We start from the raw sequence: 24,276 nt of genomic DNA on the forward strand, positions 1-24,276 counted from the left end.
GTCTGTGCTGCAAAGTGAGCAAATGCTTGCTTTTGCTTGTTGGATGTTTTATCTGTCCGTTTGTGTAGTATGATATGGAAAAGCTCTACTGATGATAGGGGCGGGGGAAAGATGGAGACAGCTACTTTCACTCTTGCCTTATCCAAGATACTTGGTACTTGTGTATCACAGCTAATGTGTGAGGGAAAGTGGAAAAAAATTATCCCAGCGAGGTGACGTTCTTTCAGTGGTAAGATGTCCCTGATTCTGGCTACAGAGATGATTTATGAACTGGACAAAGTAATGAAAAGTGATATTTGATTAGAGTGGGCTGGTTATTACTCTGATGTGTCTCTGCAGCAGCTAAGCTGCACATCTGCTTTCTCTAGGGCCTGCAGGAGAGTTGTGTGAGCAAGCCTGGCAAGGCTGCTCAGGTTTGTAAGAGTGCAACAGGGTTCTGGGTGTGCATCACCTGCCACTGGGCCGCTCCTCTCCCTCTCCCTGCTGCCATCACCATGTTGTCTCTCTGCTATGGTTACAGCCCAATTCTTTAGAGCTGAGACTCACGATTGAGTTAGTTGCAAAGTACAACTAATAGTAATAATTTAGTGCCATCTACTGTCTGCAGATGGTTTACCTGCTGTGTCCGGCTTTGAGTGGAGGCGTCCACTGGACCCTTCAGAGAAAGTAAGTGCGCGCACCTTGAAGGGGTTTGGTCTTGACCCACCACTGAGGTGGCTGCTATTAATTGAAATAACACAAAACAGGAGCATTCTGAATAAGTTCTGACTTGTGGCATATATTCGTTTATCTTTTTCTTCTTGTGGGTCCCCCGCGACCTGCTGGCTGCGCTGCTCCGCTCGGGGAGCAATTTCACCCGCTGGGCCCAAGGGCTCTCGGCTGTGCCCACGGCCGGGCCGTGCCCATGGGCGGGACTGGCCGCGGCGCCGCCCCCGGCCCGGCCGCATGGCCTCGGTGCTGCGCAGCGCCCGCCGCTTCGGCCCGGGGCTGCTGCGGGCGGCGTCGGGCCCGGCCATGCAGCGGCCCGAGGGCGGCGGAGGCTGGCTGGGCGCGCTGCGCTTCGATAACTTGGCTCTGCGCTCGCTGCCCGTGGACAACTCGGAGGAGAGCGGCCCGCGGGCCGTGCCCGGCGCCTGCTTCGCTCGGGTGCGGCCCAGCCCGCTGCAGAACCCGCGGCTCGTGGCCATGTCGCTGCCGGCGCTGGCGCTGCTGGGGCTGGAGGCGCCCGCGGCCGACCCGGCGGCGGCCGAGGCCGAGGCCGCGCTGTTCTTCAGCGGGAACCGGGTGCCGGCGGGCGCGGAGCCTGCGGCGCACTGCTACTGCGGGCACCAGTTCGGCAGCTTCGCGGGGCAGCTGGGCGACGGCGCCGCCATGTACCTGGGCGAGGTGCTGGGCCCGCGGGGCGAGCGCTGGGAGATCCAGCTCAAGGGCGCCGGCATCACCCCCTTTTCCCGGTAAGGCCCGGGCGGGACGGGGCCGGAGCAGCCGGCGGGGCGCGGCCCGGCGCTGTGCGGGAAGGACGGGAACGGGCTTGGCGGCCCGCAGATCGCATTAGCGAGGGGCTGGAGCCGTGCTGAGGATCATTCCCTCAGGCAAAGGTCATCTCTTAAGCTCTCGTGGTTATTTGTTTTTTGTTAACTTTGGCAGCAGCGAAGGTAATGCTTAAATGCCAGATCAGGAGGTGGCAAAATTTTCCAGTGGAAAGCAAGAGTGGAACTGCATCTCACTGCATCGTTCGTTTGGCACATTGCTTCTGTCCCTGGTTATCCTCCTGCGCGGGTTTCCCCCTCTGGGAGGATGCAGACCATGATGACAGAGGGGAGAGCAGTGTGTAATTGCTGTCCACACAGATGGAATTTGAATTTGGGCGTTTTGGTCCTGCTGGTCCCTCTTCCCAGCTGTGGGAGGGAATGGCATACTGACCAAATCCCTGCAAGGGATGGGTATCTGCGTTGGTCACATTAGCCTTCAAATACTTTAAATAATTCAGGTAATTTTTCCCACTTGCTTTTCCAGTATTTTCTGTTCCAGCCCTACAGTCTCTGGAGCACCTTAGTTTCACGTATGTGGTCCTCTGAAGGCCTTCTTCAGGTCTGTGAGCGATAAGGAAATCTCAGTGAAAATGCCAGATGTGGTAGCAACTTTGTAGGTCTGTCCTGGGCAGCTCTGCTTGCCTGTGGCTTTGGAAGTGCTGGGAGTGTGGGCTGAGAACCACCTGTGTCTATTCCATTTGCTTAGTATCTATTAAATAAGTTAGTTTGTTGTCTGTCTCTTTTTTTTTTAGTGCAGCTGTTGTGCATGCTCATATTTAGGACCCCATTTCTAGATTGCTTACCCAGAAAGATTCAAAATAATATTGTTCATAATATTTCATTTAATGAAGAGGAAACCATTGAGTGGATACACAATAAAATAGCTAATTTTAAAAAAATTAAAATTTAAAATGTCCAAATTAAAAAAAAAATTTGAAAGACTGTTGCATCAATAAAACAAACATAGTTAATGATTAGAAGGGTTATGTGTACCTGGAAGGTTTATTCTGTTATGTGTGCTCTTCATTGCAAGTTGTTGTGTCCATCTAATTGAACTTTAACAGAAGTTTGGAGGTTCAGCTTTTCACAGCTGCCACTGCTTTTTTGTGGCACCGTGGACAGAGTGTGTTACTCCTAGGCTTTTGTTTCTCAGCTGCTGCAGAGGAGAGAGGAGTTCCTGCCTGTAGAGGCTAAACCCGTCCGTGTCTCCTTGGTGCAGGCAGGCGGATGGGCGGAAGGTGCTGCGGTCGAGCATCCGGGAGTTCCTGTGCAGCGAGGCCATGTTCCACCTGGGAATACCGACAACTCGGGCTGGCACCTGCGTCACATCCGACTCCACAGTCCTTCGGGACATCTTTTATGATGGGAATCCAAAAAATGAAAGATGTACAGTCGTTCTGAGAATAGCCTCTACATTTATAAGGTAGAAGCCTATTTTGTTGATCAGCTTTGTTTTGTTATTTTTTTCCTTTAAAACTAAGCAGCCTTCTAAAGTGTATTTCCCTAACAGCACTGTTTGTGTTTCTTCTTCTGGAGGCTTGGAACTTCTGCTGGGCTGTAGGAAGATGGGATGCTCAGCAGATGGGATGGGTTGCTGTCTTTGCACAGAGACAGATAAATACTAGGGATGCTGGCCTGGTAGAAAGAAGAAGTAAGTTCTGCAGACTTAGGAGAAGAGATTTTTCATGTTTATTCCTGTACAGAATACATGATTTTTTATTTTTTTTATAGTAGTAGTAGTGGTGAATTATACCTCGATCCTTAATTCCAGTTCTTATGTAGTTCTGTGAAAGTTTGGGTGTTTTTCCCTGCCTGAGAAGTGTATGAAGTTCCTGCTCCAGCAGAAACTATTGGGCATTTCAGGAAGTTGCATTGCTTCCTCTAAGATTACAGAAAATTAGACGAAGGTGAGGTATGAGGAATATGCCCTTTCATATGTATGTGTATATTTGTGTGCATTCCTGTGTGCTTACATATCTGGAAATTATAACTGGTGTGCTTGATGTACAGTCTAGTATTTAAAATAAGTACAACTTCTACGTACCTGCAGGATAAAAATTTTTCAGTGGGAGAAGTTATAAGGAACTTTAATGAGCTGGTGTTCAGTACTGGCAGGGTTGGTGAGTTTAGGTACATGAGGATGTAAGAGCTTTCTTTCACCAAGTCACTGAGCCTCACCACGTTCAGTGCAGCAATCTTGCAGGTATTTTCTCTCAGTCACCTAAGAATTGATGTTAGGAGATGATGTGCTGTTACTGCAACAACAGTACATGTTTTTATTACATGCAATATCAAATTATGTTAATAGTATCAGATAATTCTCAATCGTGTTTTTATTTTGAAACAGGTTTGGCTCTTTTGAAATTTTTAAGCCCCCTGATGAGTACACAGGTCGCAAGGGTCCCAGCGTGAACCGAAATGACATTCGAATACAGATGCTTGATTATGTGATCAGCACTTTCTACCCAGAAATCCAGGAGGCTTATTCAGACAACACTGTTCAGAGGAATGCTGCTTTCTTCAAAGAGGTAAGGAAGATCAGATTCTCTTCATATATCCATACCAGTTGTCTTTAGGAAGTCCATCTGCAGGCACAGATGACTGGAGTCAGTTGAAACTTTGTATCACTCAAATGTCTGAACTCTTCTTTGAAGAAAGCACTCTTAGTAGACTCATTTATTGATGAAAGCAGTGTTGATACTGATCTAACCAGTGAAAACAGTGTAACCTTCCTAATGGTAAATCATGGTTTCCCTGCTTTGGGGGAGCTTCCAAAGGCTTGTCTTCATTTTCTGGGACTGTCTTAGACTGGGAGAGGGAATTCTGGCTCTGACTGTTAGATGATGAGTTGATGGTGCTGAGACATCACTTGCAAGGCATCATTTTGTAGAATACTGAGATGCTGAGTCTCATTTTCCAAATTATGAACAGGAATGTTGTCTGCAAATCAGTTTAACTTCAGACTTTAGAACTGAAATGTTTAAAGGCAGTTGAGCACTTTTATAACTAGCCAGCAAACAGTGTAATTAAAAAATATCAGTGTCTAATACTTGACTAGCCTGTCTGAAAGCTGTTGTGGTGCTTTGAAATCTGAAATTATGTGGTATGGAGTGAGGGAATGGCTGCAGCATGATGCACTTTCATAACAGACTGATAGGAGGTCAAAAGCCAGACCTGATAGCTGACATTCTACAGTTTGGTTTCTTGCCCTTTTTTTTCTTCACCATAACCTGTGCATACTTGCATTAATTCTGCAAAGCAAGCTGTGGCTTGGTTCACCACTATATTCCAAAGAATTTAACTCTACTGGACAAGTCCTTTGTGTGTGGATAGTTTGGGTTGAGGAGGAGAACTGTGGCTTGTCACTCACTCTGTTGTGTCCAGCTCTGTAGTGGTGGCATGTTTGCTTCCTGATGGCACAAAAGTCATGGGACTTGGGGATCATTGGATGTGTGTGTGTGTGCCCAGTCCTGCCTCTTCCTGCTTTTGGCTGCTTTTCCTGGCCCAGTCACTACTGGTTTCCTTCTCCTTCCCCCCACCTGTATTCCTAGCATCCTTTGCTTGTTTCCCCAGATCATTTTTAGTTTGTTGTGCTCCTCGTGCCACTGCCTGTCCACACTCCATGTCTGTGCTGTCATTGTCTCCTCAAGTTTTCTCTCTCATCCTTAGTGGAGACTTTCCAGACTTTCCTCCACCTGAAAATCACCCCAGTCCTTTTTTAATTGAACAAACACATCCATTTGCAGGAAACTGCTGTCACTTCAACTCTATCTTGTCTTGTCATTCTTTCTGCACTGTGGAGGAAATGGAGAAAAAAGTACATTGCATTTCATGTGATTGCATTTCACAGCACTGCCTAGACAGCAGACATAATTATCTGTACTTCTCAAATAATTTGTAGCTGTTTTCTAAATTTAAATGATCATGTCCTTCAGCTGACAGTCTGATTTATATATACACACCATGCTTGCCTTCTGGTTTGGCTAGCTGTAGAAAAATGTTGATCAAAAGTAATAAGGTCAAAGAGGATACAGAGCTGTCTCTTCATTCCCAATATACCCATCTTTGAGTGGCACCCAAGCTTTAGTTGCTTTTGGGCACTCTCATCACGGGGATTTCTTTTCACCAGAACCGTGGTGGAGTGCAGTGGATCCCTACAAGGACTGCCTCACCACTGGAGTGCTTTCATCCCAACTCTGGTGGCCAGGATTTTTTAAATTTGACATTTTCCTGGCACAGAGCCATTGTGCAGGGTGTGCCTCTCTTACTGGGTCATGGCCTAGGTAATCAGTTTGGGACACATGCTGCTGGCTTCCAGCTGCCCTATGAATCAGCATTCAGGAAAAAATGTGTAAAGTACCTACCATGAGAATATTGGAAAAAATGCAAGTGTGGGATCTCAAGGTGTAGACCAAAAGGTTGTATTTCATGCATCATTTGTGGTTTTCACTGCCTGTCAGGGCAAGATTTGTCTTCATTTTTCTCCTTTACTTGACTGCATGTGTTTTTTTAAAAAAAGGTAGAAAAATTCTGGATTTGAACACAAAGGCATAGAAACATCTAATTAAACAATTAGTAGATTGTTTTTTGAACCTTAATGAAATGAAATGAAACACTGCAGCATGGAGCAAATAGTTGTTTTGAATTTCTGTGCATTGTTAGCTGTTTGGGAAGAAGAATTATTTTATCTATGAAAACAATTTGATTTAAAAGTTTTAGTGAATGGCTAGGCAAAATTTTTACTTACAGCAATTTAGTAAAGTATTTGCAACTAGTTTTATTTAAAAACCATGTTAGCTTCCTGACTTTTAGATTTTTAGTGTTGTAGTTGACAGGTGGGTTAATGTATTTAAATAACTAGGACTGCTTTAAAATATTACACTGTTTATTTGAAGGTTGGGGCACATGCAGTGATTTTAGTCAATTCCATACAAATAGTTCTCAGTTCAGCAGTGGAAAATTACTGATGAAATATACATTTGGTGAAGAATTATGTTTAAATAAAATCATGGTTCTTGCAATACTTTCATTTAATCTTGTAGCCTTATTTCCACTCTCAGAACATGGAGAGAAATGCTTATCAGTGCTAGAACCTGTTTGCACTGAATAGTTTTTTTGTGTCAGCCCTTTAACCTCCTTGTAAATCACCCCTACATAAGAGGTAAACCAAAAGACTACACTTGCTTACGTGATTTCCTGCCTGTAGTTACTCTTTAAAATTAATATTAGGCAAAAGAATATATTAGTACAATGACCACACTAGTATGCAAGTCTGATGTCAAACAGTTTACTTTATTTCAGTGTCCTGTCCCCAGAGCATTTGAAAGCTGTTCAGTTGACTGGCAAGTCAAGCATGGAAGGAGAGAAGTGGATGCAAATGGAAATGGGAGGCTGGGAAACGGGAGCTACTGACAGGAGGAGAGAGGCAAATGTCCTTAAGATGTTTGTGTGCATACTGCCAGAATCTACTTCTGTTGGAGCTGTAGAAACATCAGTTCAGACTAGGAAGTACATGAATGTGTTGGAAATAGGTTGTTTGGTGCCAAATGAACAGCAGGTCCTTCCTTTCAGGTAACCAAGCGCACAGCGAGGCTGGTTGCGGAGTGGCAGTGTGTGGGGTTTTGCCATGGCGTGCTGAATACAGATAACATGAGTATTGTTGGACTAACCATTGACTATGGCCCTTTTGGCTTTATGGACAGGTCAGTGGGGCATCATCGTTGGGAATGTGGATATGTTGTTCTTACTATGCAGGACAATCCTTGTGTTCATGGTTGCTTTAAGATTTTAATTCTAAAGTAGATTTTTGAATTATCTTCACGGCAAAGGAGATTAAGGTAGTTCTAGTTCTCCTGTAATTCTTCTTGTCAATGTACTTGAAACTGTGTTCACAGCATCTCTAGCTGTTAGACTGGTCTTGTAGCCTGTGGCTTTGGGAAAAGAATCAAGGAGTGTTTCCTTTCAAATTTTTTAGTTGCTAGAGCAGACTAAAATCATAAAAGTACTACTTCTCATTGGTGTCCAGGTGAGTAGAAGAATGCTGACAATTTCTTCTCTTGTAGGTATGACCCTGAGCACGTGTGCAATGGTTCTGATAACACAGGGCGCTATGCTTACAACAAACAGCCAGAGATTTGCAAGTGGAACCTGGGGAAACTTGCTGAAGCTTTAGTTCCAGAGCTGCCCTTGGAAATAAGCCAACTCATCCTGGAAGAGGAATATGATGCAGAATTTGAGAAACACTATTTGCAGAAGATGAGAAAAAAACTAGGCCTAATCCAACTGGAATTAGAAGAGGATAGTAAGCTGGTGTCTGAGCTGCTTGAAACCATGCATCTCACAGGTTGGTGACCAGCACAGAAGGTGCTTATTTAATAGCCTATCAGAATCTGTTATCAAATCAAAGTACAATTTATATCTTGACCTTAAAAGAGAGTAGCCTTGTGCAACTACATTGTTATGTGGGAGAAGAACAAAAGGCTGAAAGCAATTACCTTATTGTGAACTGTGGAGTAGTTGTTGCTTTATTCAGGGCCCGTGTCTCACATTTGCACCCTCACTGAGAGAACAGTTTATTTGCCTCTTTAGAATGGTGACCTGTACTGCTGTGGGAGGAGGTAGGAAGGAGGTATGGGAACTGCTTTCCTGCTGCTTTATTAGTTGCATTACTCATATAATTAATTTTTTCAGCTGGAGACTTCACAAATATTTTTTACTTGCTGAGTTCATTCTCAGTAGACATTGATCCTTCAAAATTTGAAGATTTCTTAGAAGAGCTTACAAGTCAGTGTGCTTCTGTGGAAGAGCTGAAAGTTGTTTTTAAACCACAAATGGATCCAAGGTATTACTTTGCTTAAATGCTTTTGGTTTTTGCTTTTAGTTTAATTATAACCATAATGAACATGGTATATAATATTTCACTGATTTTGAGATTGGAAATGTCACTGTTAAGAAGATGCACCATGATACACAGCACTGACTTGCAGCAGCTGGCTCTTGAGTTAAAGTTGTCTGAGCTTTTGCTTGGTCTTTTTTTTTTCATTTCCTTCCCTGTCTCTGCTGACTTAAGGCAATGAGATTGCCAAATAATGAAGTGGTATGGGAGTATTTTACAGAAGAAATGGGTTTGAGCTACAATGCTGCTGTGTCCTGCTAGTGTACTCTCAGCAAAAAGTCACTTACAGACTGCCAAAGTTCTGGTCTAAGGATAACCTTTAGGTGGTGTAGTCCATGTCTTGTTTGTTCTGCAGTCCAGCTACTCTGAGCATGGAAAAATATTAACTCATGTTCAACTGCTGCAGTGACTGCAGCAATTTTTCACTTTTTGGAGATGGGGAAAAAAGTAAAGATATTTTGGGTATACTTCTCTCCCTCCCCCCTGCCTTCTTTAAGTAAGTGCTCCATGAAGGATGAACCCACCAAATTTTTCACCTTTTGCTGTGTGTTGATAGCACAATACAGAGATAGCTTGTGTGGTAGAAATGGGACAGTATTTTTTAAACACTGCATTCAGGACTGGAGAAACATGAAAAGTAGCTATAAGTCATCATGAAGGGATGTGACATTTTGGAGGGGAATAGTACTATATTAAAGTGAGTGCATGACTGATTTCTTTTTTAATCCCAGCACTTGGATATCACAGATCTAGGCATATCAGATGTGTACATCAGTTCTGGATAGTACTTTATATAAACTCAGAAATCAAAGCACCTGGCTTATCTCTGCTGACTAAAAGTAGGACAGTATAACTTGACATTATGAGTTGTCTGTTTTGAAGCCAGGAGAAATGTTTCTTTTGTCCTTTGCTTAAAACTGCATTCACATAGGAAATAAAAACACTTTCATTTTGATATGCTGCAACTCTTTGGGTTTTTATTTTACTTTATGCTATGCTGCAGTTATTAATTCAGGAAAAATAAAAGCTAGCATAGTATTGCAAACTAAGGTGGAGCTATTGTACAACACGAGCCAACACAGTGAAATATTAAAAGATGCAATCCTAGTCAAACCTGCAGCAGAGTAGTCTGGATATTGTTTGGAATTTAGTACCAGAAAACAGTTCTCAGTCTGTGATTTAGACTGGCTAACTAAAAAAATCAGTGTTGGTCTCATGCGACTTAAATGAAGTATTTTTCCCCATATCATTTAGATTTTTATTAGTACTGGCAAAAATGGTAGGTGTTAAAGAAATAAAAGAAACAGTAAAATAGGATCATTTATAATAAAAGTTGTTTGCTAATTACAAATTTCTGTTACTTAACCTCTCTAGTGAAATCCCAGTTTGTTGTGAATGTTTTTGTATCTACTTTGATTGCAAAGAGATGGTTCTTGACAAGCATCTCAACTTTAGTATCTAACTTTGTTCTTTTTGTTCCCAGACAGCTGTCAATGATGCTGATGTTGGCTCAGTCTAATCCTCAGCTGTTAGCATTAATTGGAACCAAAGCTAATATAAATAAAGAGCTGGAACGCATTGAACAGTTCTCCAAACTGCAGCAGTTAACAGCAGATGATTTACTTAGCAGAAATAAAAGACACTGGAAGGAATGGCTGGAGAAATACAGGTAAAGTTTCTCAGTATTAATATCTCAGTATTGATATTATATTTCTGCATTTTGAGAACAATGTGCGTGTCTCACAAAAGACACCCAGTCTCAAATACAGATTAGGAAGGTGAGGAGGGCATGCAACTGGAGAGTATTATCTACTGCTATGATCAGTGTCTTTGTTGCTGTGAAAGTTCAAGGCCATCTTTTTACTTTGTTTACTAAATTTTGAAGTAGTGTGAGAATGTAGAAATCACCTAGCATCAACTCTAGTATGAAAAGTGCTTCAACAATGTTGATGTTGATTCTGACATAGACTAATTCCAGTTGTGAACTTTTAAGTGCTCAGTAACTACAACTGACTGACCTCTAAGCATTCTATCCTTTGAATTTTTTTTCCAAAAGAAAAGTCTATGTGTTAATACAGAAAGCAAGTATTCTTAATCAAAGAGGAAAAACATCCTTCCATTTAATCCGTTCCATGGCCAGGAAAAACAAATGTCCAGACTGTTCTAAAGCCTAAAAACCTAAGTGTTAGCAGGAGATTTTTATTTTTTTGTAAAGAAAACCCCTGAATAGAGCTTTAATTGTTTGTACTCTGTGGATTAGGGCAAACCTTTCCTCACCTGGCTGCCTGTTATCTCGTTCTCCAGCAGGGCTGAGAGTTTTAGCAAATATTACTGATAGAAAGTACCTCAAACTGCCTCTGCTGTATTGCATCCTTGTGCTTTTAGCAGAACAGCAAATGCTTTAACCAATAAACAGTATAGAAATCCTTGAAAGACGAGACCTGAATGTGTCAGTCATTGCACAGCAATGCAGAACAGACCATATCCTGTGTCTTGATCTGACTTTGGAGAACAGAAAAGCTTTGCTGTGTCACTTCCTCAAACCATGTCAGGACCTGCTGACTGTCCCTAGTACTGCTTTTAAACAAAGTGGTGTTTTCTATTCTGTTGTCATGCTGCATTTTATAAACTGAGAGGATTATAGATGATGTAGTATTTTTTAAGAACTGCAAATGAAATATCTCAAAACAAGAAAATGTGTCAACTTCTACATGTGGTTCTTGGTAAAAACCAATTGTTGTCACCTGCTTAATTTCAGAGTCCGTTTGCAGAAAGAAATAGAAAGTGTTGGTAATGCTGATGCCTGGAACACTGAGCGTGTCAAGGTCATGAATTCAAACAATCCAAAATATATCTTGAGGAATTATATTGCCCAAAATGCCATAGAGGCAGCTGAAAATGGAGATTTCTCAGAGGTATGCTATTATTGCTCGCTCTCTCTAGGCTTGTGTGGATGTGTAGTGGTGCTGTCAGTGACTGACATTATACCAGGCAAAATTTACTCTGGAATCTTGGGCAGTAAGGGAATTGGGAATACACTGTTCAGGAGATCACTAATTTTTTTTTACTGTAACTGTAATTTTAGGGACTGCAGTACAAATAATGCAATCTAAACTCTGAATTTGAACTTCAGCAGCTCTTTTAGGCTGACCTTAGGACAAGGCATGTACACTGCTTTTACTGTCCTGAGAGTGGCTTGGAAGGCAGTTGAGGATTAATTTATACTTGTTCCTTTCTGGAAAATGTTATCTTTTAAAATTTACAACTTTCACCTTCAGCATGTGGAATTCAGCATGTGGAACATTACATGCAGAATATGGGAAAATTAATTTTCTTTGAGAAATTATATAAGAATTTGTATTTAATATTTGTATTTCAAGTTATTTGAGCCCGAGTCCCATAAAATGTACAGACTCAGCCAGGTAGAATTTTACACTTTGCATCTTATATATATTGTTCATCTGTTTAATATTTGGTTTGTCTGGAGTTCATGTATTAAATACAATACACTTGCTCATTATTTGGCATGAGGTTCTTCTCCATATCATTTTGCTTCGCTTCCTAAATTCTTAACAACCATGCTGTGTTTTTGCTCTAGGTAAGAAATGTACTGAAACTTTTAGAACATCCATTCCAAGAAGCAGAAGGTTTCCAGGAGGTAAAGGAGGATGCAGAAGAGGAGGGAGCAGCTGCTACAGCAGCTGCTTGTTCTCAGGAGAGCAGAAGCAAACAATCCTATTGCAGCAAACCTCCACTGTGGGCTTCGGAGCTCTGCGTTACGTGATCTTCATAACTGCCTTGCTTTGTTTTTTGCTGCGAACTGAAGACTCTGATCCTCCTTCAGCAGTGAAGAATTCAGCAAGGCAAACATCAAAGTGCTGTTAAGTTATTGAAACAACACTACATTTGGATGCATCTGCAGCAGTCTTCAGCTGTGCCTAATTTGAATCAATTGTGGATCATGGGAACAAACCAGTGACAATCAACAGCCCATACACATCAGTAATCTAAATGTTTAAAGACCCAAAGTCTTTCCTTTATCCTCACTACAGTGCAAGTAAAAAGCAGTATTTTATCTTGAGGCAGGCTGAACTTCAGTCATCCAAATGGAGTTGTTATCATGTGAAGACAAAAACAGCAAGTCAGGAATCTGATCTGTTTTTGTCTGATGTCTTAACTAATGGTACTTCTGGTATTTATTTACTGCTTTCTCTATGCAGAAACTTTTAGTCCTCTTTAATGGAGGAACAGATTCAGTGTTGCTTGTTTGAAGCTATATTTCATTTAATTAAGTAGTTCGTTTCTTGTGAACCTTCAGATTGGTATTTAATAATTATCTATTTTCTGAAAATGTGTGCAGGCTCGAATCTGGGGGGAGCAATTGAATTTTTTTAAGAGGAGAATTAAGGGAGATTACATACATCTGCACTTGAAAACTTGGTGGTGAAATTTATTCAGTTTCACATCACCCATAAATATCTACTAAACTCAGGAGTGCAGTTTGTAACCCAATTGCCTTGGGCAGGATCCATAAGCCAAATTAGCTTGAGCCTTAAACTACCCCAGCACTCAAATCCAGGTTTGTTGTGTATTTATTTCTGTGCTCCTAACAGAGTCTGCCTGTTTGAGAAGTGAGGTACCTGCTCATCGTACAGGTCAGTGGGGTTCTTCCATTCCTTCTCTACTCTTGCACCATTTAGTTTGTTTCCATGGTCCTTGAAAATCTTCAAGCTCTAAGTTGGCCATTTAGGAATGTGCTGTTTGAGCTTGGGTAAAAGATGATGGAGGATGTGGGAGGAGAAGAGGAGCTGACTTGCTCACAAGTTACTTAAAGTGCTTCAGTTGAGTTTTCAGGGGAAGGTTGGTTGCCATTATTGTCAAATTATCATTGTTCTGTAGACAGTTGTTACTTAGCCTTGTGCGTTTCTTTTTGAAGGACTGTTACTAGTTCAGACACCTGAAAGGTTTGGTTTCATGCAAAGGCTTCTTTCCAAAGAGACCACTCTCTCACACTGTGATTTACGTGTCCTCATGGAAATTCTTCTGCTACCCCCACGCAAACTTGTTACCAGCTTGGGTAGAATTGTGGTTTTTTAAGTCTTCCTCAGTATGAGCTGTCAGCAGACAGGGAGAACAGCTGGACTGTTGCTTATCCATCTGTACTAATAATCAGTTTGTCCTTCTCACTGTCACAGGACATAGGGCATGCTTTGAATGTAAGCATTTACTCTGTCTTGGAGCTGGAGGAACTGATTTGTGATGAACTCTGACAAGCACAGCACTTTCTGTGGGATTTTGGAGTCCTTAAAGGGACAAACTAGGTGCATTACCTAGCCCATTGAAGAATGGTGTAGTTGAAAGAGGCCTGCTGAGAATAATCCATTTTTGTGGGAATTTGAAGCCTTCATTGAGGATTGTCCTTCCTTTAAATTTGGGTTACTGAAACCAAACCATTTAATAGTAACTTTTAAGAGAAAGTCAGTGCTGGGTAAGCAGGATTGCATCAGGGAGGGAAAGTGAGCTGGCAATTTGCAATACACTTGAGACATCCCCTTGCAGAACCTGTGCTCTCTTACAGTGTGCCTGGTCCACAAGGGAGTAACAGAGGGGGGAGAAGTTGCTCCAAACTGATCAACATAACTGTGCTGATTCTGTTTCTCAGTTTATATCTTTTCTTTTGGGACACAGAGGGGAACAGAGTTTTAGAGGAGTCTAAAACTTTTTCTTTACCAAAATGGTGTAAAAAGTAATGATTCTTAACCATGCTTAAAGTATCAAGTCTTTTTAACAGCATTCTAATAATAATTTGGGGGGGGGGTTGAGTAGGTCTCTATTAATAGTGGTACAGAGAAGGAGAATAATATAACTGTGTGTTTGGACATACAAGAATTTGGATTAACTACCAAATTATTGTGCACCTATATTGCCAAAAGCACAGAAGGAGATACTTTGGAATAATTTACAAGCAATTATCTTATCTTTAAAAGGGAAAATGAATCTTACAGTGAGAACTGCAAATGCAGTGGTATTTGCTGCTAAATGTTCTTTGCTTACATGTCAATCAATTGCAAGAGGTCTTGCAATCAGTTTCCAGGGTTGGAATGATTAATGCAGCCCCTTGGTGTGCCACTCAGTAAAGTTGTATGTCTAACAGATGTTCACCAGCAGTAGAAACTCAGAAGGTTTTCACATGTTCAGCTGCACTGACATCCAACTGCTCAGTTCCCCAGGGCATGAGTAACATCAGTGCTTTGTGTTTGAAGGAGCATCATGGTCCAGAGCCAAGTGGAATGCTTGTGCTCTTCCAGCACTCTCATTTCTGCAGGTGGGTCGTAGTTTGATCTCTGATGATAGTGAGTTTCTTCTGTTCTTGTTCCTGGAGCAGTCTGGAAGCAGGAGGTTGAGCAGAAGCACAATGAGGCCAAATTCTGCCCAGATTGGAATGTTATCACTTAGCTCAGCTCTTCAGAGAGAAGGGAGTGCAGCTTATAGCATTTGGGAATCTAAATACTTAAATCATAATTTGCTTCTTGATTTTTACTGCTTGTATTTGCAATAGGTTCTGAAAATAGTATTTATTACTGGCCAAATATTCTGTTTATATAAAAGCCATGGAGTTGTGCTCAAAGTGAAGTGGTGACTCTTCCTATCAAAAGCTTTTTGTGGAAATACTTGATTAGACTTAGCCTGTGGCTATACCATATATCCTGAAGTCCCCTCACATAAAATCAAGTGGTACCCAGATTACAAAACTGAAATGAGAACATATGGGAGATGAGTCTCGGGGTAGTCCCATGCGATAGTGGGACTCCTTTCATAACTTGGTAAGATCTTACCATAACTCTGCCTCATGAGCTTGTAAATCTACAGTTGCAGAATGTTTTAATGTCAGCTCTTATTTTGAAATGTCGTGTGGGTTTGGGGTTTTTTGTTTGTTTGTTTGTTTCTGGGTTGGGTTTGTTTTGGTTTTTTTTTTCCAAATAAGTGCTACAGATTTGATTCTTTTAAAATAAATTAAAATTGCAATTTTAGTATTTTTTGTTAATGCCTATTTCCTGAAAGTTTTACTGTTAACAATCCTGATTGCAGATGTGAACCCAACAAGAGGATTTCACAGTGGTGTCACATCCAGTGTATGATCACACAGTCTGAATTCTAAATAATGGTGCCACTACCTTGGTTACATGATTACATCTTGTCATTTGGCTTCATGCTTCCTGTGTTGACAGGGGGAGGTTTTTAGTGTGCAGTGCAGTTCTTAGTTCCTCTCACCTGTACACAGATGTTGTATTTGGTCCTGCCACTTCCCTCTAACACCTCTATTTTCCCTCACCCTGACATCAGCTGTGGAGCTGAAGGATGCATCCACCCTGTGTGCAGCACAGGTACCATGCCATGTAAATCAAAGGACACAAGGGGCTGTGATAAAGCTCCAGACAGACATGAGTACAGATTGCACCATTTTTGTTTGTGCAATTCTTGCAGCAGATGCCTAATTAACAGGGGAGCAGAAAATCAGGGGGAGATGTCAGGTTTTCTAAGCTAAGTGTGCAAAATCTCTTTGTACTCCCTAGAGTAAAAAAACCATACCCAAGGCTTGATATAAGGTGAACTTTGATTCTGTGTTTAACACTGCCTATATAGCCAGAAAACAAACTGTTATTCCATTGTCTAGACTTCAAGGGATTTTTCACAGCTTGTTGTAGAAGTGATAGAATTGCAGTTCTATGAATCATCAAAATCATGAATGAAGGCTCACTTGAAGCAAAAAAACGCCTTTTTTAAATGTGATTGTAAGTTTAAATGTTGCAAGACCTACCCTCATGCAGCAGAGAGCAGGGAGAGCATTTTTGATGTGGCTTTAAATTTTTAGGGGAATTTTTGAGAATTACCCTAAAACCACGGCTCCCATACAATGTCCACACAGGCAGCAGAGAGGTACCCAGCCCAGCACCTGGCCTGAAGTTATTCTCTGAGTGGATATGTAAGTTCACAAGGTTGATGTTGGGTGATGATGGGTACATTATGGTGTCACTTGGTGTGCCCAGATCCATCAGAGTAAGTGTGTGAGCATGCCCTATTAGCAAATTCCTCTTGGAACTCTTCTGTAAGAATAATGTAAATACATTTTTGGGTTCTCAGAGGTGACTTTTCTTGGGCAAAACACACTTCAGGAGACATTCTCAACCATCTAAGATGTAAACTCCTGTATTTGAAATGTTCCTCTAGGCTCCCTGTGTAAAAGAAAAATAAGGAAATGGGGAGAAGTAGCTCCTTTCCAGGCAGTGAGTCACCTGATATTAGCATGGCGCGGCACGGCTCGGCTCGGCTCAGCGGGGCGGGCGCGTAGCCACACTTGTAGCTGTTCTTGGTGCTGAAGGAGGCGACGCTCCGCGGCAGGACAGGGCACGGCACGGCACGGCTCGGCTCGGCTCGGCTCGGCACGGCACGGAGCGGCTCCACGTGAATCCCCAGCCGGTCGCGGCTGCGGCTCCGGGCCCGCCCGCCCGCGCTCGGCACCGCCCTCCCCGGCACAGCCGCTCCGCCCGGGGCGCGGTGCCGGCAGACGCGGCCGCGGGATTTCTGAGCGGAGGAAGCCGGTGAAGGCTGAGGCTGTGGCAGCGGGGGAGCGGAAGCGAGGACAGGGACACAGAGGGGATCACCGGCGCGGGCCGGGTCTGTTTAACGCGGTCTCCCCCAGGGTGCGGAGCCTCCATCCCCATCCCGCCTTTCGCCCGCCCGGGAGCCCCGCTCAGCCTCGGCCAGACGGCGCCACCTCGAGGGCGCTGCCCGCAACTGCACCCGCGGCGCCGGCTCGGCTGCGGGACGGGCTCGGAGCGGGGGCAACGCTCCGGACAGCGACCAGACCTTTTCCATCCTCCATTTCACGCTAGTCTGAACTGCTTTCCTTAAAGAAACAACATCTTTCTTTGCTTTGCCCACGGCTGTCTCATTTAGAGTGCTTAAATATGTCCATAACCATCTTTGTTGTGTGCTACTGCTTGTGTTTATGTTAAAGGTCTGCCCCAGGCAAACCACGGCACTCAGGCAGTGTTCAATGGGTCTTTCTACAGTAACAGTGTAGGGTCAAGCAATAAGGTCCCAAACATCAGATACTGCTCCCAAAGACACTGGGAGGGAAGTCCAGTGGCTTCAGGACATCAGTCTGCACCAAAAGCCACGCCCTGCACACACACACCCAGTCCTGTAAATTCCTGAAGAACAAGTCAGGAAACAAACAAGTCTCTGCCTGCCTAGGCAACAAAACAGCTCAGTCTGCAAGCCACTTGCTCTTACAATCCCCTTTTCTGCAGAACAAAAGGCAGAGAGTTAATTAAATACAGCACAGATAAAGAAACAGCACAGAAGGTGTATGTTGCAACTATGCACTACCATGTTTTGACACTGACTTTGGAATCAGAGCAGAAACATTCAGGTCAGCTTCACAGCTGGTATATTCTGTCTCTAATACTTATTTCTCATTCAGAAAAAATATTATAAAACTATCTGTACATCATAAAATTATCTTATTCAATAGTCCATAGTCCTGGTAACACTGCTAGTCAGGCCTGTAGCTTTAAATCACTGTCCCCTCATCAGACAATGAATCCTCATGAATATATCCACATTTTAGTCAACCATGACTTCAGGATCTCAAAACCAAAGTATTTCAATGCTGACTGCCTCTCTATAACATTCTCATATTATGACATTGAAAGTTCAATTGTCTCTTCTCACAATATAAGGGAAAAAAACCAAAGTGGGAAAAGGAATATTATGCAAATATGATCCTTTAGTTGAAAGCAGTAGTTGGAATATATTGGGAATTACAGCTTTATTTTGCCTTAGTGATGCTGAATTTCTGTTTTAGGTGTTTTAAATAATTACCACAAAATAAGAGATGCATAGTTTAAATTAAGGATAAAGAAACTAAGTTTGGCACAAGTGTTCCAACAATCACCAAGTGCTTGAATAGTCAAATATTGTATCTCCTATCAGACCACCTTGGCACATCATGTTCTCTTCCACTGTGACTACAACTCTTAAAGAAATTAGTTATATTTAGATTAAGAATTAATATCAGTTTAAAAATAAACCACATCAAATAACAGGTACTAATATCTGTGGGAACATTTGTACCTCATACCCATTTCTCAGCAGTTTTAAAAAGTATCTGTTAATTTATTTCACATACATGTATTTACATTGAAGGAAATTCACACCACTGAAAATACAACATTTACACATTCACAGATATACAGTTTTGCACTCTCTCCTGTGTTAAGACCAGGCACTCAGCTCTGCTATCTCTGCAATAAAGACAATATCAATTCTTAGCAGATGAAACAACTGGCAGGTTTAGTGGATTTTAAGCATCATCATGCTCTGTGTATGGTGGCTATACTCTTCAAGCTTTTAGATAGCAGATTATTTCACGGAAGAAAACTGCCTCCTGCATGGCATTTGCATAAGCTTCTATAAATCATAAGCATATACACATAGTTTCTGTTTTACCGTGTTATCAGTGATCCTTACTCTATAGAGTTCAGTTATCCTTGTAGTAGTTATTAAAGTTAATTCGCAGCAGAAAGTCCTCCAAATGTGGTTGGTATCCTCTATTTACCAGCTTTGTTACCACTGGAAAAAAATAAAAGAAAGTAAGCTTCAACTAAGATTAATATTGTAAATTCATCCTTGACAGCATCTGTGCCTTTTAATTAAAAAAAAAAAAAGCATAATGCAGTAATCTGAGAACAAATGTATATTTTAACGTAAGAAAAGTCCAGTGTTCCTTTCTGGAATTATAAAATATTTTAAATAAATGCAAAAAAAAAAGACTATGTGTCAGTTCTAAGTGAAAGTGCATTATTCTAACAAAGCATTTCCTTATTATGTTGCTTTCATAGAAACAAAGAAATCACTGAATCTTTCACAATAAAGATGGTGTGTTCCTATCACAATTTCAACTGACCAGGAAGCATGTTTACATCCTCAGGAGACCTCTGTGAAAGAAGCAGCTCTGCTGAAGTTTTCTTGAGTGAAGTCCATTGTGAAAGAGAAAACCCAAGAGAAATTCCTAGGACAAAGCCCTCACGCTCTATGAACGAACACACCAACTGCTCTAAACATCCTCAATTACAAAGGAAAAAAGCCAACAGAAGCTCCCTAAGCTCACAAACATCCCATGCACCAATATCAAGGGAATTAGCAAGCAGCAGCAGCATGCAAGGAAGAAGGGGAGGTGTCATTTTAGAAGTTTGGGCCTGAGCCAGAGCCATTGAAGTCCAGACAACTTTGTATTGGCTTTCAATGGATTCTGGATCAACCCATTGTGGAGAGAGAGCATTTTACAATACATGGTGACTGAAGGTACAAGTGGAGATGAACAAGCACATATTTGTTTTGTAGTGCTTAACAAAGAGGGTGTAAAAAACTGGGTCACTCATCAGATTTCCTTACAGAATGGTCTATTAATCTCTGTCCATGAAGCAACCATAGATCTCGTAGTATGGGCTTAGGTGGCTCCCACAGGTGTTCTGACTTCCTGTAGAATTTGGAAGCAGCCATTCTAACTCATCCTGAAATATCTGTTTTTGGTCCTTTGATACCATTTTTGGACACCCTTAAAGAATAAAAAGGGCAGCTCATTTCCTGAAGAATATAGTCTGAACTAGAAAATATTTTAGAAGAATAGATCTAAGAAAAGCAGATGCACCTCCTTCAGGAATTCAAGTTTTCCTAAAAAAAAGGAACCCAGATCCCACAAACAACCTTTATAACAGATGAAGGATAAGTAATGTACTAAAACACAAGCAAGATCTGAAAGACAAATGGAAGGTAACCATTTCAGCACATTATAGCCTAAGGTGACAGTGAGATGAAATGTTACCATGGTAAAGGAAAGAACACTTGGCAAATAGTTGAAAAACTTGCCTGGAGCATGTGCTGGAAGGCTCTCTGAGCTTTAGTCCAACATGAGAATCAGAACTCTCAAATCTCATACTAGTGGCAAAATTCAACTGTCGCATATATATCTAAAATTACTTCTGAGTGGTATCTAACTATCTCTCATTGCTGCCAATAAAAAGTTTCAGAACTCACTTCCAGAGAAAAGAAAAAATGTATGCACAAAAGTACAGCTAAATACCAAATACTTATTTTGTAAATCAGCAAAAACTTACAGTCAGTTTTGAAATATCTGGTAGATTTCATGTGTGTACATCTTAATTGATGTATATGCAGATCTTGGCAAACCACAACAATGCAGTTTGCATTTGGGAACTATATTTCCAACACTCCCTAAGCATACAAATCTTCCTACTTATACATTATACTACCAAAATATTCCAGTAGCCAGTTGACCTTTTCTTCTATCTAGAATTTATGCAATTTCTTACCTTTGAATAAGAAATGGGAGTAATACTTGAAGGTATTGTAGGACTGCTGCATCAGACCAAAGTTGGGATGAACAGCCATTTGCTTCCCTGCATCGAAGCTCCACGACTGAGAGATGAGCTGGCTGCGGAACTTCAAGATCAGGCTGAAGATGCTGTGTATGATGTTCATCACAGGGGCTGCCTTCTCTGTCAACAGACCCCTGACAGAACAAAAACAGCTTCAGAAATTAGTTGATGCAATTTAGTGGTTGTAAGACTACAAATACAAAGGAGTGACAACCCTTTAGGTTAAAGATAATTGCTTAAAAAAATCCCCAAGACTGCAGCCAACAAATTTTAAACAAGGTGCCTAAATCAAACACAGTTTACTTGCACTTCCCAGAAACTTATATCTGCCCTGGAGAATCTGATTTCTAGAATGACATCTGCATGTGCAAAAGAGATGACATTTAACAACAACATGCTCTGAGTTTCCTTAAACTTTAATATTCTCTCATCCTACCACCTGCTATCCAAAGAGCAGCTCCAGGCAAGTCTTTTCTGATTAAAACTCGAAAAGAGAGACATGAAAGGAGAAATTTCTTTTCTTGCTTATAATTTCTGTTCCATATCATCTCCCTCCATCTCACCACTTCATCATTTCAGTGTACACTTTTCAAGAAGTAACCAAATAAACTCTAGCTCCTTTCCTTTTAGTCACACCACCCCTCTGCCTCACATACAGTAACTAAGGGGCTAAAAGCCTGTGATTCCTAAAAGATGGCTGTCTCTTGCACTGCCCATAAAGCTAGACAAATCTTTTTGTTCTTTCCAAGTCCAGCTCTGGTCACTGCACATGTGTATTAAAAGCACACACATTGTACAGGAGATGCATCTCATATCCTTCAGTAAGGCTTACTGTGCACACTAATGATGAATGAAACAGCAGTAATTTACAAAGGATGGAGTGAAAGAAAAAGAACTGTGGTGTGTGTGCCCTTAGTTTAGAGCTGTCCTGAGCAGCTGGAAGCTTGCAGAGGCATAGTGACCAGGAGCAGGAGGTAACTCAAGGAGTCAAGGGAAATGAAAAGGATCGCTGAGAAAAAGTATCAAAGTACAGAGCTTGTGAGATGCCATTTCAAAAAGAAGTTTGTTTCTTACATAAGAACACTTTCATAGATAAAGACTAGTTAATGTGTCAGGTAAAAATCAGTTTTGCACAAATACATTAGGCTAGGACTGGTCACTCCCTTAACATGCATTTGAAGTAAAACTAAGTATGGTAGCTTGCCTGAAGATAGCTTTGTTGAGGTATTCAGCATGCGTTCTGTGAATTTCTTCTAGGTTGCCCACAGAAGACAGTTTGTTTCCAAATTCACACCATGTAACATGAAGGATCTGATTAGCAATGTAACCTTGAATTACTTTCACAAAATGCTGCATCTCATGTTTATACAGCTGGAGCTGACGAAACTGGACAGAATTTGATGCACGACTCACTAAAGCTGAAAATAAAAGCAGAATCAGCCACAGAGACCATCTAAAATCAGAATTTTTTAAGGAATTAAGATTTTTATTAGTAGAGTCTAATCCTGTTTAAAATGCCTTCAGCACCTCTGCTAGACAATTGCTTGTATACAGTCATGTCAAAATTCAAAACCCACAGTTTTCTTTAGAAATCTTCCTTTGCATTTTGAACAGGATGCTCTCTTTCACTAGTCACACTTACCAGTGCGCTTTAAGTGAAACCAAACATCCTTGAGAGTCCACACCATGTGCTTCAGCTGAAGCAAAAAGGAGAAAATCTTGTTGTATTTATTCATGCAGCTCTCAGTAATGACAATGTTCAGAGGCCAGTCAACCTACAAGAAACAACAGTGCTAATCATACTACATTTTTTGTTAGAAATTGTAACATTATTTAAAATACAAGTATTTCAACAATTATTATGTATTTTAATAATGCAATGCAATGGTCAGGCTAAGTAAATCCTGCAGTTTTTACACATTATTTTACTCCATTCTTAGATACTGCATTCTTATTAACATATTCACTTTACCATTGTGCATAAGAACCATGGCATAACTGCAGTATTCTACCTTGCTCCATGACCTCTTACCTTGTACCTGAGCTCTAAACAACTCAGAGCATCCGGTGCATTGGGCGTGAACATTTCTGGGAGATACTTGAGGGCAAAAGAAAGATTGGAAGCAAGCTGGGTGTCACCATGAAGACTGTACTGTAGTGCTTTATTTAGGATAGAATTAAGAACCAGTGGATTCAGCAATTCACCAGGTGTTTGTCCTGATCCAAGCTAGGGATAAAAAAAAACAACAAACAAACCACTAATTACACCATATTAATAAAAAGTCTTGGCCCTTGAACATGGGTGAATTAAAGCACAATGATAAAGTGGTGACTACCCTGCCTTGATTGGAAGTTTTTACTTCTGCCATAGGGACTCATGAACAGCATAAGAAGCAACTTCTGAATTCTTTTCTGTTCACAGCCTGAAGGTAATCTCATACCTACACTGATTTATTTTCATATGTCTGCTGTGGTTCAGTTCCTCCTGCAGAGAATAGAGTCTTTAGAAAGCCAGGGACCCAAGGAATTTATCTGACTTGAATCTGCTTATCTCATCACCTCAGCACTCTCAGAGGTTTACAAATAAAGCTATCCATCAAGTCTAAATCCCCAGGTGTTTTCTCTAGTTGGGTCTAAGGCATTTTCAGGACTCAGAGAAATGCATTAACTCTCCTACAGCTGCCTATCTCCATGGGCAACCATCTATATCAACCCAGGCTATCTGTCCTACCTTGCTGTCTTCCCCATGAACACAGCAGTAAGTCATGAAAATACTGCCTCATCAGAGGGCCAGCACTCTCTTCACATGGCCTCCCCTCTGCTCTCTAGCTGAGGATATTTAAGGTAAGAGTAGGTAGCTTGCAACACAGTAGGTAGCTTTCCACTGGATTTTAGCAAATGGCAACAGGCTCTTCCAGCCTTGCAGCCAGCAGACAGGAGGGGACAGCAATAGTGCAGCAGTTTTCACAGGAAATAGTGAAGTACCCTTCCAGGAGTGCTTATCTGTCCAAGACCTTTTTTCTCCATCCTTACAACATTAACAGAGTTCCTTGCTACACAGTACAAAAGAGGAAAACTCCACAAGCCAGGATTCCAATTCACACCATTCTCTCATTCCCATCCAAATCAATTCAGAGGCATGAAGGTAAAGCAGACAACCCAAACGCTGGGGTTAAGACAACAAAGCAAATACCTTCTCAAACAACAGGTCACTGAGTGACTGAGCAAACTCCCCATCTTCCATTAACAAAAAGTGTCTCAATGCTTCAAAATGCTTCTCTACATTCAGCTCCACAAAGTAGTAATCAACTATTGCTTTGTTCACAAGAGAAACACTAAGAATAAAAACACAGAAAAGATATTACACTTACATGCAACTCCTTCC

General features: G+C 41.5%; 2 protein-coding genes across 2 annotated transcripts in view; one reads left to right on the forward strand and one right to left on the reverse strand.

Moving 5' to 3' along the window:
- Positions 1 to 945: 945 nt before the first annotated feature.
- SELENOO (selenoprotein O) lies at positions 946 to 15,458 on the forward strand. The gene is made up of 9 exons (XM_036400971.2): positions 946 to 1,454; positions 2,752 to 2,955; positions 3,880 to 4,060; positions 7,104 to 7,234; positions 7,595 to 7,875; positions 8,223 to 8,373; positions 9,911 to 10,096; positions 11,186 to 11,342; positions 12,026 to 15,458. The coding sequence occupies exons 1-9, from the start codon at positions 946 to 948 to the stop codon at positions 12,218 to 12,220; spliced, it is 1,995 nt and encodes a 664-aa protein (XP_036256864.1). The 3' UTR covers positions 12,221 to 15,458.
- Positions 15,459 to 17,799: 2,341 nt separating this feature from the next.
- Positions 17,800 to 24,276, reverse strand: part of TUBGCP6 (tubulin gamma complex associated protein 6) — a 40,394-nt gene continuing 33,917 nt past the window's right edge. The window contains exons 40-45 of the mRNA XM_036400613.2: positions 24,085 to 24,226; positions 22,924 to 23,118; positions 22,534 to 22,666; positions 22,096 to 22,309; positions 20,826 to 21,025; positions 17,800 to 19,065 (exon numbers count right to left, since the gene is read on the reverse strand). Of these exons, the coding sequence (XP_036256506.1) occupies positions 18,974 to 19,065; positions 20,826 to 21,025; positions 22,096 to 22,309; positions 22,534 to 22,666; positions 22,924 to 23,118; positions 24,085 to 24,226 (976 nt within the window). The 3' untranslated portion in view covers positions 17,800 to 18,973. The remainder of the gene's footprint in view (positions 19,066 to 20,825; positions 21,026 to 22,095; positions 22,310 to 22,533; positions 22,667 to 22,923; positions 23,119 to 24,084; positions 24,227 to 24,276) is intronic.

Source organism: Molothrus ater, chromosome 5 (genome assembly GCF_012460135.2).
Source record: "Molothrus ater isolate BHLD 08-10-18 breed brown headed cowbird chromosome 5, BPBGC_Mater_1.1, whole genome shotgun sequence".
Lineage (NCBI taxonomy): Eukaryota > Metazoa > Chordata > Aves > Passeriformes > Icteridae > Molothrus > Molothrus ater.